Source organism: Felis catus, chromosome C2 (genome assembly GCF_018350175.1).
Source record: "Felis catus isolate Fca126 chromosome C2, F.catus_Fca126_mat1.0, whole genome shotgun sequence".
NCBI classification, from domain to species: Eukaryota; Metazoa; Chordata; class Mammalia; order Carnivora; family Felidae; genus Felis; species Felis catus.
Genome location: NC_058376.1, coordinates 46,224,465 through 46,238,444, shown reverse-complemented (window position 1 = coordinate 46,238,444; position 13,980 = coordinate 46,224,465). Strand labels below are relative to the sequence as shown.

At 35.8% G+C, this 13,980-nt stretch overlaps 1 protein-coding gene across 1 annotated transcript; it reads right to left on the bottom strand.

The window, feature by feature from the left end:
* Positions 1-12,574: 12,574 nt before the first annotated feature.
* LOC101089384 (olfactory receptor 5H2) lies at positions 12,575-13,522 on the bottom strand. Its single transcript, XM_011286018.3, has one exon. It carries the CDS (start codon positions 13,502-13,504, stop codon positions 12,575-12,577), a length of 930 nt encoding a protein of 309 aa, XP_011284320.1. The 5' UTR covers positions 13,505-13,522.
* Positions 13,523-13,980: the final 458 nt, after the last annotated feature.

Here is a 13,980-nt window from a genome sequence, read left to right as displayed (position 1 = left end):
GTGACTCTGAACAGAAGAAGAATTTGCAAAGGTGTGAGAGGCTATGCAAGCTCCTCTGCCACTTGGGTCATATGATCCAGCAAAACCAATGGTGGTTGGAGTTCCAGTGGCAGATAGGGATGCTCTTTGGAGCCTTAGGCAGGTCTGTATATGTAAATTGCAGCACAGGCCTTTAGGTTTGGAGCTAAGCCATGCCATCACTACAGACAACTCTTCCCCATTTGAGAAACAGCTATTGGTTTGCTACTAGGCCTTAGTAGAGATTGAACGCTTAACCATGGGCCACCAAATTCCCATGAGACCAGAGCTGCCCTTCCTGCACTGGGTGTTGTCTGACCCACCAAGCCATTAATATGAGAGTACATGGCCACACATGACATGGTATATACATGATGTAGCCTTCCCAGGCCTCCCAGTAAGTTACATGAAGAGGTGGTCCAAATGCCCATGTTTCCCACACCTTACAGGCTAGCTTTTCTATTCTAGCCATACTTTTGGCCTTACAGAGTGTTCTCACAGTAGACAGAGGGATGACCTGGATCTGGTTTACTGCTAGTTCTGCAGGATATACAGACACCATTTGAAAGTAGACAATTGTAGCACTACTGATAGTCTCTGGGACATCCCTGAAGGACAGTAATTAAGGAAAATCCTCTCAATGGGCAGAAGTGTGAGCATTTACCTGATTGTTCATTTACCTGCTAGGAATCTTAGCCATGTATTTGGCTATGTAATGATGCAAGGGCTTTGAGAAATGGTTTGGGTGAATGGTCAGGGACATTGAAAGATGATGACTGGAAAATGACAAGGAAATTTGTGGAAAGGGTATTTGGATAGATCCCTCTAAATGAACAAAACACATAAATATATTTGTGTTCGGTATAAATGCTCAACAAAGGGAGAGCTCTACAGTGGAAGATTTTAATCAGGTGGGTAGGATGACCCATTCAATAGATACCAATCAACATATTTCTCCTGCCAACTCTGTAATTACCAAATGAGCTCATGAAAAAGGGGGCTATGGTGGCACAAATGGAGGTTATATGTGGGCTCCATAATAGGTAATTTTATTTATCATGGCTGACCCAGCTATGGACATTGTTGAGTGCTCAGTCTGCCAGCAGCATAGATTAACACTAAGTCTCTTCATTGGGGTAATCAGGCACCTACCTCATGGCAGGTTGATTACATTGGCCTAATTACAATAATGGATTGGGAAGTGTTGTTTTTTTTTTTTTTTTAATTTTTTTTAAGTTTATTTATTTTTGAGACAGAGAGAGACAGAGCATGAACGGGGGAGGGTCAGAGAGAGAGGGAGACACAGAATCGGAAGCAGGCTCCGAGCCATCAGCCCAGAGCCCGACGCGGGGCTCGAACTCACGGACCACGAGATCGTGACCTTAGCCGAAGTCAGACGCTCAACCGACTGAGCCACCCAGGCGACCCCGGGAAGTGTTTGTTTTTAGTAGAATAGATACTTATTCTGGATGCAGATTTTCTGTCTTGCATGCGATGCTTCTACCAACACTCTGTGAATTTATAGAATTCCTAATCTACTGTCATGGTAATTCACCCACACTGCTTCTAATCGAGCACTTCATTTCACTGTAAATAAAGTGTGGCTCCTTGATAATAGTATTCACTTTTCTTACCATTTCCCAGCCAACCTGATACAGGTAGTTTGCTAGAACAATGGAATCATCTTTTGAAACTCAGTTACTGCACCACCTAGATGGCATGACCAGCAGGGCTTGGCGTTGTTCTCCAGAAGGCTGTATATTTTCTGAATCAGTGTCCAATATTCAGTACTGTTTCTCCTCTAGCTAGAAGTCATGAATCTACAAATCAGGTAGTAGAAATGGAAGTGGCACCACTCACTATTACCTCTAATGATAAACTAGCATGATTTTTACTTCTTGTACCCATGCTTTTCTGCTCTTCTGTTCTAATTGCCTTACAGCCAAAGGAAGGAATGCTTTCACCAGCACACAATGATTCTGCTGAGCAGGAAGTTAAGATTGGAATTAGGCTACTTAAGCTCTTCCTTCCGTTAAACCATCATGCAATGAAGTGAGTTACTCTGCTAGGTGATGAGACTACCAAGGAGAAATTGGACTACTTCTCCACAATGGAAATGAGGACAAGCATATCTGAAATTCACATTATTAGGGCATCTATTAGTAGTGCTATTCCTTATAATTAAGGTCAATGGAAAACTGCCAACAAACCAATCCAAACAGGATTTCTATTGGCCAGACACTTAAGGAATGAAGGTAAAGAAGAATGACCAGGTTAAAAAAAACCTGACCAGCTGAGGTGCTTGCTATAGAAAAAGGGATTATAGAATAGGTAGTGGAGGAAGTAATTATAAATACCAGCTATTCCCACATGACTTTTTACAGAAATGAGGACTGTAATTTCCATAAGTATTTACTCCTCAGTTTGGTAAGGATATATTTGTGTGTATTTATTTATACAGACCCATATATTTCTGTATGTATATATGTATGTGTATATAAATAGCAAATATCTTCATTTTCTTTCTACTCATATTCTCTTATTATGTAATATAAAATGTATTCAATTTATTGAATAGTAATTAATTACAATTAATTTGACATCATAGTGTTTAAGTTACCAGATATCAAGGAGAAGAGTAAACATCACGCAGAGACTTCACCCTCTTTTCTGGGGAAAGGGTTAGTGCATTTTCAGTTTTATACAGCACAGTTGTATAATGCTAGGTGGAATTGTGACCTTGCTATCATCTTTACTTGGAGTTACGTATGGTTAAGGAATTGTGGATGAGTGTTAAGTTGACAGTGGGTGGATGTATGATGGTTCATTGTATGTGCCACCTTGACTTGTCCATAGGATGTCCAGATATCTGGTTAAATATTATTTCTGGTTATATCTGTGAGGGTGTGTCCAGTAGAGATTACATCAGTGAACTGAATAAAGTAGATGTCCCTCCCTGGTGCTGGTGGGCATCATGTAATCCATTGAGGGGCTGAATACAACAAAACAGCAGAATAAGGTTGAATTCACTGTGCCTGACTAGTTGATTTGTGAAATTGATGCACTTGGTGCTCTTGGTTCTGAGACCTTCAGACTTGATGGATTGAATTTATAACCTTCCATCAGCTTTCCTTGTCTCAGGTAGAGAATTCCATTAACTTAGAAATATACCATTGTCTTTCCTGGGTCTCTACCTTGCAGACTACAAATCGTGGGATGTGTCATCCTCCATAATTATGTGAGCCAATGTCTTATAATAAATATCTTCAGATATATGATATCAGTATAGATAAATACATCTTACTGTTTCTGATGCTGATTGGCTATCATTATTGGTAAGCATGTTTTCAAGAAAAAGTAATAAAAACACCCACAATACTTCATCTTTTGGAGCAGATGCTCCATTGAAATCTGCGTCCATCTGCCCAGACAGGAAGAAAAGTACAAAACTGACAGTGATAAAAATATGAAGATTTTTAGAATACTTGCGTAGTGCTGTTTAAGTAGGAAATGGGGGATGTAAAAAAACTGCATTTTGACATATCTTGATTTAAAATTTATATATATATATGTATATATATATGTATATATATATATATATACATATATATATATAATTTATTGTCAAATTGGTTTCCATACAACACACAGTGCTGCCCTCCTCGATGGCCATCACCCACTTTTAAAATTTTTACTTCACTGATTATTTAAAAGAGTAGTTAGCTATCTAATGTGGTCCCAATCCAACAGCATAAACTTGCTGAAGTCGAAACTGGTGATGAAGCCCATCAGTCTTTGTTCCACAAACCCTCCAAGTGATCTGAGGCTCACTGAAGTCTGAGAACCATGATTTTAAAAGAAAAACAACAGCAACAAAAAGAAATCTTAGACTAGGGAGGTGTTCACACCTACCTAATATATTTACTAATATTCTACCCTATGTAGTCCATAACCAAGAGTAGGAAATATTGTTCTAGATTTGATTGGTGTTTGTTTTTACATAACTCCCAAATGTGTTGACTTTTTTTAACATTTCAAAAAATTTTTCCTTTTTGTTTAAACATAAAACACACTTACAGAATGCAGTTAACTTAAAACTTATCATTTAGCATCTTCCTAAACCAGTTATCTTTAAATATATCTTCAAGCAATAAAAAGAAACTAACATATTTCACAGGTATTCTCAGACTCTTTTCTGTCACCTCATTTGAAATTGATAGTTACAGACAGTAGTTTGCTTAAGCTAGGCAAATAATTTAATTGATCACCATGAATAAGTATTACTCTTTTACTTCATTAAATTTCTTTTCTGAACCATTAATCAATACCCCTCAGAGGAATGTTAATAGTCAGTCAAAAAGATGGAGAGAGAGAGAGAGAGAGAGAGAGAGAGAGAGACATCTCAAATTGATATAATTGTCAGTGTTTCAGATGATCAGAAATTTTCATTTATAAGAGTAAATACTGTTTTTAAGAACCTACCATAGTAAAAAGAGCAGTTCACTGAAAGCTAATTTGTGAAATTCTTTGTAAACGTTGTGGAAGTTTGAAATTATAAATATAAAAGAGCAGTTTAGATATTTTTAAAAATGTGTATTCTGGACCACATGCTAGTTATAGTTGTTACACAGCATCAATACCTATGATATATCTTACAAGAATGAAACTACCATATTCAAATAAAAGAGAAAAAAATTCTGCTTCATTTAAGAATACTAAAGAGGCAAGAAAGAAGCAAGCTTTCTTTTAAAAACAAAATATAGATGTCTATGTGAATGCAGCCACACATTTCTTTTTTTTTTCAATTTTTAATTTTAGAGAGAGAGATCCCACAACCTTGGAATCATGACCTGAGCTGAAATCAAGAGTCAGATGCTCAACCGACTGACCCACCCAGGTGCCCCCCCCTTTTTAAACATATTTCTCCATTTAGAAAACTATCATCATAAATAAGATAGAGCACATTGTTAAGTTGTGTTTTACTTCAATCTTGCTGCACACCCAAGTTACATCTCAGTTTTCAGAGTGTTTCTTTTGATCAATCCTAAGAACAACACAATCATTTAAAGGTTGTATACTACAACAACAAGGATCTTTGTTAAAAAAATAAATTTATCTTTTAAATCAAATTTGGAAATTATAATAGTTAAGGAAATTGGAGAAAATTGAATGAATAGCAGGCTGGAAGAAGCAGGGGAACAAATTAATGACCTAGAAGACAGAGTAATGGAAAGTAATTAAGCTGAACAAAAGAGAAAAAAAAAGAATTATGCACAATGAAAATAAACTTAAGGAACTCAGTGACTCCATCAAACATAATAACATTCACATTATTAAAGTCCTAGAAGAAGAAGAAGAAGAAGAAGAAGAAGAAGAAGAAGAAGAAGAAGAAGAAGAAAGAGGGGGAGGAGGGGGAGGGGGAGGAGCAGGGGGGGAGGAGGAGAGAGAAAAGGGAAAAGAGAACTTATTTGAAGAAATAGTAACTGAAACTTTCTCTGATCTGGGAAGGAAACATATCCAAATCCATGAGCATAGAAAACCCCCAACAAAATCAACAAAAGCAGATCCACATGAAGGCATATTGTAATTAAAATGGCAAAATGTAGTGATAAAGAAAAAAAATATTAAAAGCAGAAATACAAAAGAAGATAGTTACATACAAAGAAAACACCATAAGGCCATCATTGAATTTTTCAGCAGAAACTTTTGAAAGCAGGAAGAAGTGGCATGATATATTCAGTGTGCTGAGTGGGGAAAATCTGCAGCCAATAATACCCTATAAGTAAGGCTTTCATTCAGAATACAAGGAGACAAATAAAAACTAAAGAAGTTCATGACCAGGTAAGCCAGCCCAGCAAGAAATATTAAACGGAACTCTTTGAGTGAGAAGGAAAGACCAAAAATGACAGTATGAAGGTAGGAAATATAAAAGCAGTTAAAAAAAAAAAAAAAGAATGTTTCTTTTAAAAGTCATTCAAGGAACCCACAAAATAAAAGAATGTAAAATCAGACACCTAAAATGTGGGGAGAAGTAAAGAATGGGTTCAAACTTAATATAGACTGCTATATGTAGGAGATGTTACATACCAACCTAATAGTAACCACAAGTCAAAAACCACTAATAAATATACAAAGAATAAAGAGAAATAAATCCAATATTATCACTGAAGAAAACCAGCAAACTGTGAAAGAGAGAAAGATAAGAAAGAATCAGAGAAAATCTTCCAGAACAACCACAAACAAATAATAAAATGGTACTGAATTCATATCTATCAATAATTACCTTGAATGTAAATGGACTAACTGTTCCAATTGAAACATACGGTGACAGAATGCATAAAAAAACAAGACCTGGGGCACCTGGGTGGTTCAGTCAAACATCTGACTTTAGCTCAGGTCACAATCTCCTGGTTTGTGGGTTCAGGCCCTGCATCAGGTTCTGCACTGGCAGTCTCTCTTTCTTTCTCTCTGCCCCTCTCCCATGCTCCTCTCTCTCTGTTTTCCTCTCTCTCCCTTACACTCACTCTCTCTAAATAAACTTAAAAAAATAAAAATTAAAAATTAAAAAAATAAAAAACAAGACCCATCTATATTCTCTATGCAAGAGACTCATTTTAGGCCTAAAGACACCTGAAGATTAAAAGTGAGGGGATGGAGAAATTTTTATCATGCAGATGGATGTCAAAAGAAAGCTGGAGTAGCAATACTTACATCACAAAAAAATTGACTTTAAAATAAAGATTGTAAGAAGATACAAAAAAGAACACCATACAATAATAGAAGGGACAATCCAACAAGAAGACATAACAATTGCAAATATTTATGCACCCAACATGGAAGTGCCCAAATACAAAAAACAGTTAATAATAAACATTAAGGAACTAATCAATAATAATACAATAATAGTAGGGGACTTTAACACCCCACTTACATCAACGGACAGATCATCTGAACAGAAAGTAAAAAAGGAAACAATGGCTTCAAACAACACACTGGACCACATGGACTTAACAGATACATTCAGAACATTCCATCCTAAAACAGCACAATACACATTCTTTTCTTTCTTTTATTTCATTTTCTTTATTTATTTTGAGAGAGAGAGCAAGCAGGAGAAAGGCAGAGGGAGAGAGTGAATCCAAAGCAGGCTCCATGCTGTCAGCACAGAGCTCAACATAGAGCTTGATCCCACTAACCATGAGACCATGACTGAGCCAAACCAAGTCAGATGCTCAGCCAACTGAGCCATTCAGGTTCCCCAGAATACGCATTCTTTTAAGTGCACATGGAACATTTTACAGGCTCACATATTAGGCCACAAAATAAGCCTCAATAATTAAAAAAGTTGATATCATACTATGTATCTTTTCTAACCACAATGCTATGAAAGTAGAAGTCAACCACAAGAAAAAAATCTGGAAATACCACAAATACATGGAGGTTAAATAACATGCTACTAAACAATGACTGGGTTAACCAGGAAATAAAAGAAATAAATTATAAAGTACATGGAAGCAAATGAAAATGAAAACACAACCATTCAAAACCTTTGGAATGCAGCAAATCCATTCTAAGGGAGAAGTTTATAGCAATACAGGCCTACTTCAAGAAGCAAGAAAAATCTCAAATAAACCACCTAATCTTACACCTACAGATGCTAAAAAATACAACAAAAGATAAAATTAAAAACCAGCAGAAGGAAAGAAATAATAAAGATTAGAAGATAAAGAAATGATATAGAAACAAAATGAACAAACAAACAAAAAACACCCAGCAGAACAGATTGATGAAACCAAGAGCTGGTTCTTTGAAAAAGCAATAAAATTGATAAATCTCTAGCCAGACTTATCAAGAAAAAAACAGAAAGGACCAAAATAAATAAATCACAAATGAGAGAGAAAAAATAAGAAACACCACTGAAATACAATTATAAGAGAATATTATGAAAAATTATATGCCAACAAATTGGGCAACCTAGAGGAAATGGATAGATTCCTGGAGGCATATAACCTACCAAAACTGAAGTAGGAAAAACTAGAAAAGTTGAACAGACTGATTATCAATAATGAAATTGAATCAGTAATCAAAACACTTCCAACAAACAAAAGTCCAGGACCAGAGAGCTTTACATGCGAATTCTACCAGACATAAAGAAGAGTTAATACCTATTCTTCTCAAACTGTACCAAAATATAGAAAATGAAGGAATACTTCTAAAGTCATTCTATGAATTGAATAAATTGATTTGAATTGATCACCATGAACAAATATTACTCCTTTATTCCATTTAATTTCTCTTCTGAACCATTTATCAATACATTCAGAGGAATGTTAACATTCAGTCAAAAAAAGAGAGACACCTCAAATTGAAATAAGTGTCAGTGTTCTACATGATCTATGAGGCCAGCATTACCCTGATACCAAAACCAGATAAAGACACCACAAAAAAAAAAAAAAAAAAGAGAGAGAGAGAGAGAGAGAGAGAACTACAGGCCAATATCTCTAACTGATGAACATAGATGTTTAAATCCTCAACAAAATACTAGCAAACCAAGTAAAAAAATACATTAACAAAGTGATTCACCACGATCAAGTGACATTTAATCCTGGTTTGAAAGGATTGTTCAATATTCCCGAATCAATCAATGTGATACATCGCATCTAATAAGGAAAAGGTTAAGAATTATATGTTCATTCAATAGACATAGAAAAGAATTTGACAAACTGCAATATCCATTCATGATAAAAACCCTCAACATGCCTCAACATAATAAAGGACATCTATGAAAATCCCACCGCTAACATCATCCTCAGTGGTAAAACCTGAGAGCTTTTCCTCTATGGTCAGGAATAAGAAAAGGATGTCCACTCTCACCATTTTTATTAAACATAGTACTGAAAGTCCTAGCCATGAAATCAAACAATAACAACAAAATAAAAGGCATCCAAGTTGGTAAGAAGTAAAAAATTCACTATTTATAGATGACATGATTCTACATATAGGAAATCCAAAAGACTCCACCAAAAACCTGCTAGAACTGATAAATTTAGTAAAGTTGCAGGATACAGAATCAGTGTAAAGAAATATGTTTCATTTCTATATACCAATAATGAAGCAGCAGAAAGAAATTGAGAAAATAATTCCATTTACAACTGCACCCAGAATAACCTACCTAGGAATAAATTTAGGCAAAGAGATGAAAGACCTGGTCTCTGAAAACTATAAAACACTGATGAAAGACATTGAAGAAGACACAAAGAAATGGAAAGATATTCCATTGTCTATGCTACCCAAAGTAATCTACACATTTAATGCAATCACCATCAAAATACCAACAACATTTCTCACAGAACTAGAAGAAACAATTCTAAAATTTGTATGGAAACACAAAAGACCCTGGATAGCCAGAGAAATTTTGAAAAAGAAAAGCAAAGCTGGAGGCATCACAGTTCTGGCCTTCAAGTTATATTACAAAGCTGTAGTCATCAAAACAGTATGATATAAAAATGGAACAGAATAGAAAATCAATGGAACAGAATAGAAAATCTAGAAATAAAACCACAATTAGGGGTGCATGGTATCTCAGTTGGTTAAGCATCTGACTCTTGATTTTGGCTCAGGCCATGATCTCACCATCATGAGCTTGAGCTCTGCACCGTCGGGCTCTGCGCTGGCTGTGGAAGCTGCTTTAGATTCTCTCTCTCCCTTTCCCTCTGCCTCTCCCCTGTTTGCAGGTGTAATATTTCTCTCTCTCTCTCTCTCTCTCTCTCTCGCTCTTTCTCTCTCTCTCTCTCTCTCTCTCTCAAAAAATAAATAAAAACCACAATTACATGGTCAATTAATCTTCAACAAAGGAGGCAAGAATATGCAATGGGAAAAAGACAGTCTCTTCAACAGATGAAGTTGAGAAACTGGAAAGCAACATGCAAAAGAATGAAACTGGGTCACTTTCTTATACCATACATAAAAATAAATTCAAAATGGATTAAAGACCTAAATATGAGACCTGAAACCATAAAATTCCTAGAAGAAAACACAGGCAGACGTTGGCCATACCAACTTTTTTCTAGATATGTCCCCAGAGGCAAGGAAACAAAAGCAAGAATAAACTATAGGGACTACATCAAAATGAAAATCTTCTGCATAGCAGAGAAAACAGTCAACAAAACTAAAAGGCAGTCTGTGGAATGGGAGAAGATTATTTGCAAATGATATATCTGATAAAGGATTAGTATCCAAAATATATAATGAACTTACACAACTCAACACCCCCAAAACAAATAATCTGATTAAAATATGAGAAGACGTGAACAACCATTTCTCCAGACATACAGATGCTCATCACCACTTATCATAAAGGAAATGCATATCAAAACCGCAATGAGATACCACCTCACTCCTGTCAGAATGGCTAACATAAAAAACACAGGAAACAATAGGTGTTGCTGAGGCTGTGGAGAAAAAGTAACTCTTACACTGTTGGGAGCAATGCAAACTGGTGTAGCCACTGTGAAAAACAGTATGGAGGATTCTCAAAAAGTTAAAATAGAAATCCCCTATGATCCATCAGTTGCACTACTGGGTATTTACCCAAAGAATACAAAAACACTAATTCAAAGGGACACATGCATCCCTATGTTTATAGCAACATTATTTACAATAACCAAGATATGGAAGCAGCGCAAGTGTCTATTGACTGATAAATGGATAAAGAAGTTGTAGTGTACATATAATATATGTATAATATGTAATATATAATATATATAATATATATATTACAATGGAATATGATTCAGCCATAAATAAGAATGAAATCTTGCTTTTCAGTGAGATGGATGGAGCTAGAGAGTATTTTGCTAAGAGAAACAAATCAATCAGAGGAAGATAAATACCATATGATTTCACTCATATGTGGAATTTAAGAAACAAAACAAACAAGCAAAGGGGGAAAAAAAAGAGTGAGAGGTACAAACCAAGAAACAGACTCTTAACTGTAAAGAACAAACGGATGGTTACCATTGGAGGGGGTGTTGGGGGATGGGAGACATAGGTGATGAAGATTAAGGAGTGCACTTTATTTTTTTTTTTAATTTTTTTCAACTTTTTAAATTTATTTTTGGGACAGAGAGAGACAGAGCATGAACGGGGGAGGGGCAGAGAGAGAGGGAGACACAGAATCGGAAACAGGCTCCAGGCTCTGAGCCATCAGCCCAGAGTCTGACGCGGGGCTCGAACCCACGGACCGCGAGATCGTGACCTGGCTGAAGTCGGACGCTTAACCGACTGCGCCACCCAGGCGCCCCAAGGAGTGCACTTTAATGATGTGCACTGGCTGATTAAAATAAAACTGTAAAAAAATAAAAATAAATAAATAAAAGATCTTATAAAAAATAAGTAATTACATTGGTGGCCTAAAAGAATAAATAAAATATGCATTGTTTCAAACAAGTGAGCATTTCTGTCTCCTTGGATGTAATCTGGAAATGCACCAAAGAACTGTAATATTAAGAATGACCTTGAAGAAAGGACATAATTTCAATTGTATGTGAACATGGGCACACTTGAGGAAGGATTCTCTGTAGAGAGACCATATGAATAAAAACATATATTAGGAGGAAGTATGCGGAAGGCTTTTAGTAACTTAGAAGTTCAATAGAATTGTGAGGAAAGAGACTTCAGAATCAAATCAAGATTTTATTGGGAAGTACCTCAAATACTGCCATGGTCACAAATGCAGAATAATATATAGAGAGAGGTATACATGTTTATATACCAACTGTATATCATGTCATCTGTACATACATGTCAACATAAAATATATACATATGCATATATAGAGTTCTCTATATGTATGCTATATATACACATAAACTGGTAGATACGACCATCCTTGAAAAGTTATTCAAGAGGGATATTACTGATCAGACTTCTGCTTATGAAGAATAATCTGACAGCATTGTTTGGGAAATAAGAGGATATCAACAGGATGTATGAGAAGTAATAAGACTATGACAAAAGGCAGATGTGAGTAGTTTTAGTGTGTGAGCCTCAGTGGTTTCAATAGGGTTGTATATGGAATTAGTGGTGAGAGAGGAAGGGTAGACTGAAATTGGATCACTCATTATACTTTTTTGCCTGTGTTCACACACTGTGTTCACAACACTGACTCCACTATGGAGTGAAATGTGATATGAGTCTTCGGGCTACACAGCTGTATGACTGTCAAAAATATTATATTTAAATTATTTTCAGAAAAATTACACTATTACAGTGCTTACTGCATTTCTGAAGCCACATTGAAAACATACAAACATACAAAATATTTTTTTTCTTAATTATTATAGTATGACAGGAATACTTGATTAAAATTCTTTCTATATTTTGAATAAAATACACACATATTTAGATGGTTATTAGTATTCTCACCTTAAGTCATTTGAATGCTAAGGCAATTATAACTGCAAAAAACTTTAAACACCAATCAACACATAGCAACATCTAGTCTGCACAATTTTGTGTAATTTTAATGGAAGAAGGACAGATACTAGTATGAGTACTAAGCATTTCTCTTTAACATTTTACTCAATGAATCTATGACTTTCTTATTTCTCAGGCTATAGATAATTGGATTTAACACAGGAATTATGACAGTATAAAATAGAGAGTCCATCATATCTTGATCATCTGCCTGTGCAGATCCAGGGCGCACGTACATGAAGAGAAGGGGGCCATAGTATAAAGATACGGATAAAAGATGGGCTCCACAAGTGGAGAAAGCTTTCCTTATGCCTTGTAGAGACTTCTTTTTTAATATTGTAAAAAGAACTAGTGTGTAAGAGACAAGAACAGTCAAAATGGTGAATACTTGTATTGACCCAGAGAAAATAAATACCATCAGAAAATTAATAGAAGGGTCAGTACAAGAAATCTTAAACAATGGCATAATGTCACAGTAAAAGTGATGTACTATGATGGAATCACAGAAGGTTAATCTGAATAACAAAGCATTATGAATTATGGCATGAAGAAGGCCACCTGAAAATGACAAAACTAACAGCCGGATGCATAGTGTATTGGACATAATCACTGGGTAAAGTAATGGTTTGCATATGGCCACATAGCGATCATAAGCCATTGTTGCCAGCAGAAAACATTCTGTGGTTGCACTGATTGCAAAGGAAAAAAATTGTACCATGCATTCAGAGAGAGAGATCATCTTACTCTTGGCAAAGAAGTTGACCAGCATCTTGGGGGTCACTGTAGATGATATCCAAGCATCCACAAATGCCAAACTTCCAAGGAAAAAGTACATGGGGATGTGAAGCTGAGGTTCATTCCATATGAGAGCAATCAGACCAAGGTTCCCCACAATGGTGAGAAGATAGATAACCAAGAACACCAGGAATAGGGGGATTTGCCACTGTGGTTCATATGTGAGTCCTGTGAGAATTAACTCTGTCAGCAATGTTGTATTTTCCTTTCCCATGTCCTCACTGGGTGTTGCCTGAAATGAAATGGAATAAGTTTTTTAAATGTCAGTAAGAATTTATATGTGAAAATATAGGGAGGAGATTTGAGATACAATTATGCATATCATAATGTCCTCTCAATTTTATGTGTTACCTATGTAATAGATGGAATCTGTTTTGGGGACTAGGAAATAAATGCAATTACTCACATTTTTTAAATGTGGCATGGTTAACAGAATTAGGAAAATGAAAGGCATTGCGCATATGTGCTAAATTTATGGGATAGGATTGCATATGAAAAGCAAAGTTTATGTCTGGGATGTGGATATTGGGTGAAGGGAAAGAAGCTTGAAGAGCCTGGGATAGAAAATGAATTGAATAGCCCAGGAAGGACCTTGAACATTATTCATCATTGAATAAGCATTCACTGAAAATGTAAGAGAAGGGAGTGGCATTGTAAGATTCTTTTTTTAGTGAATATATGGTAGTGTAG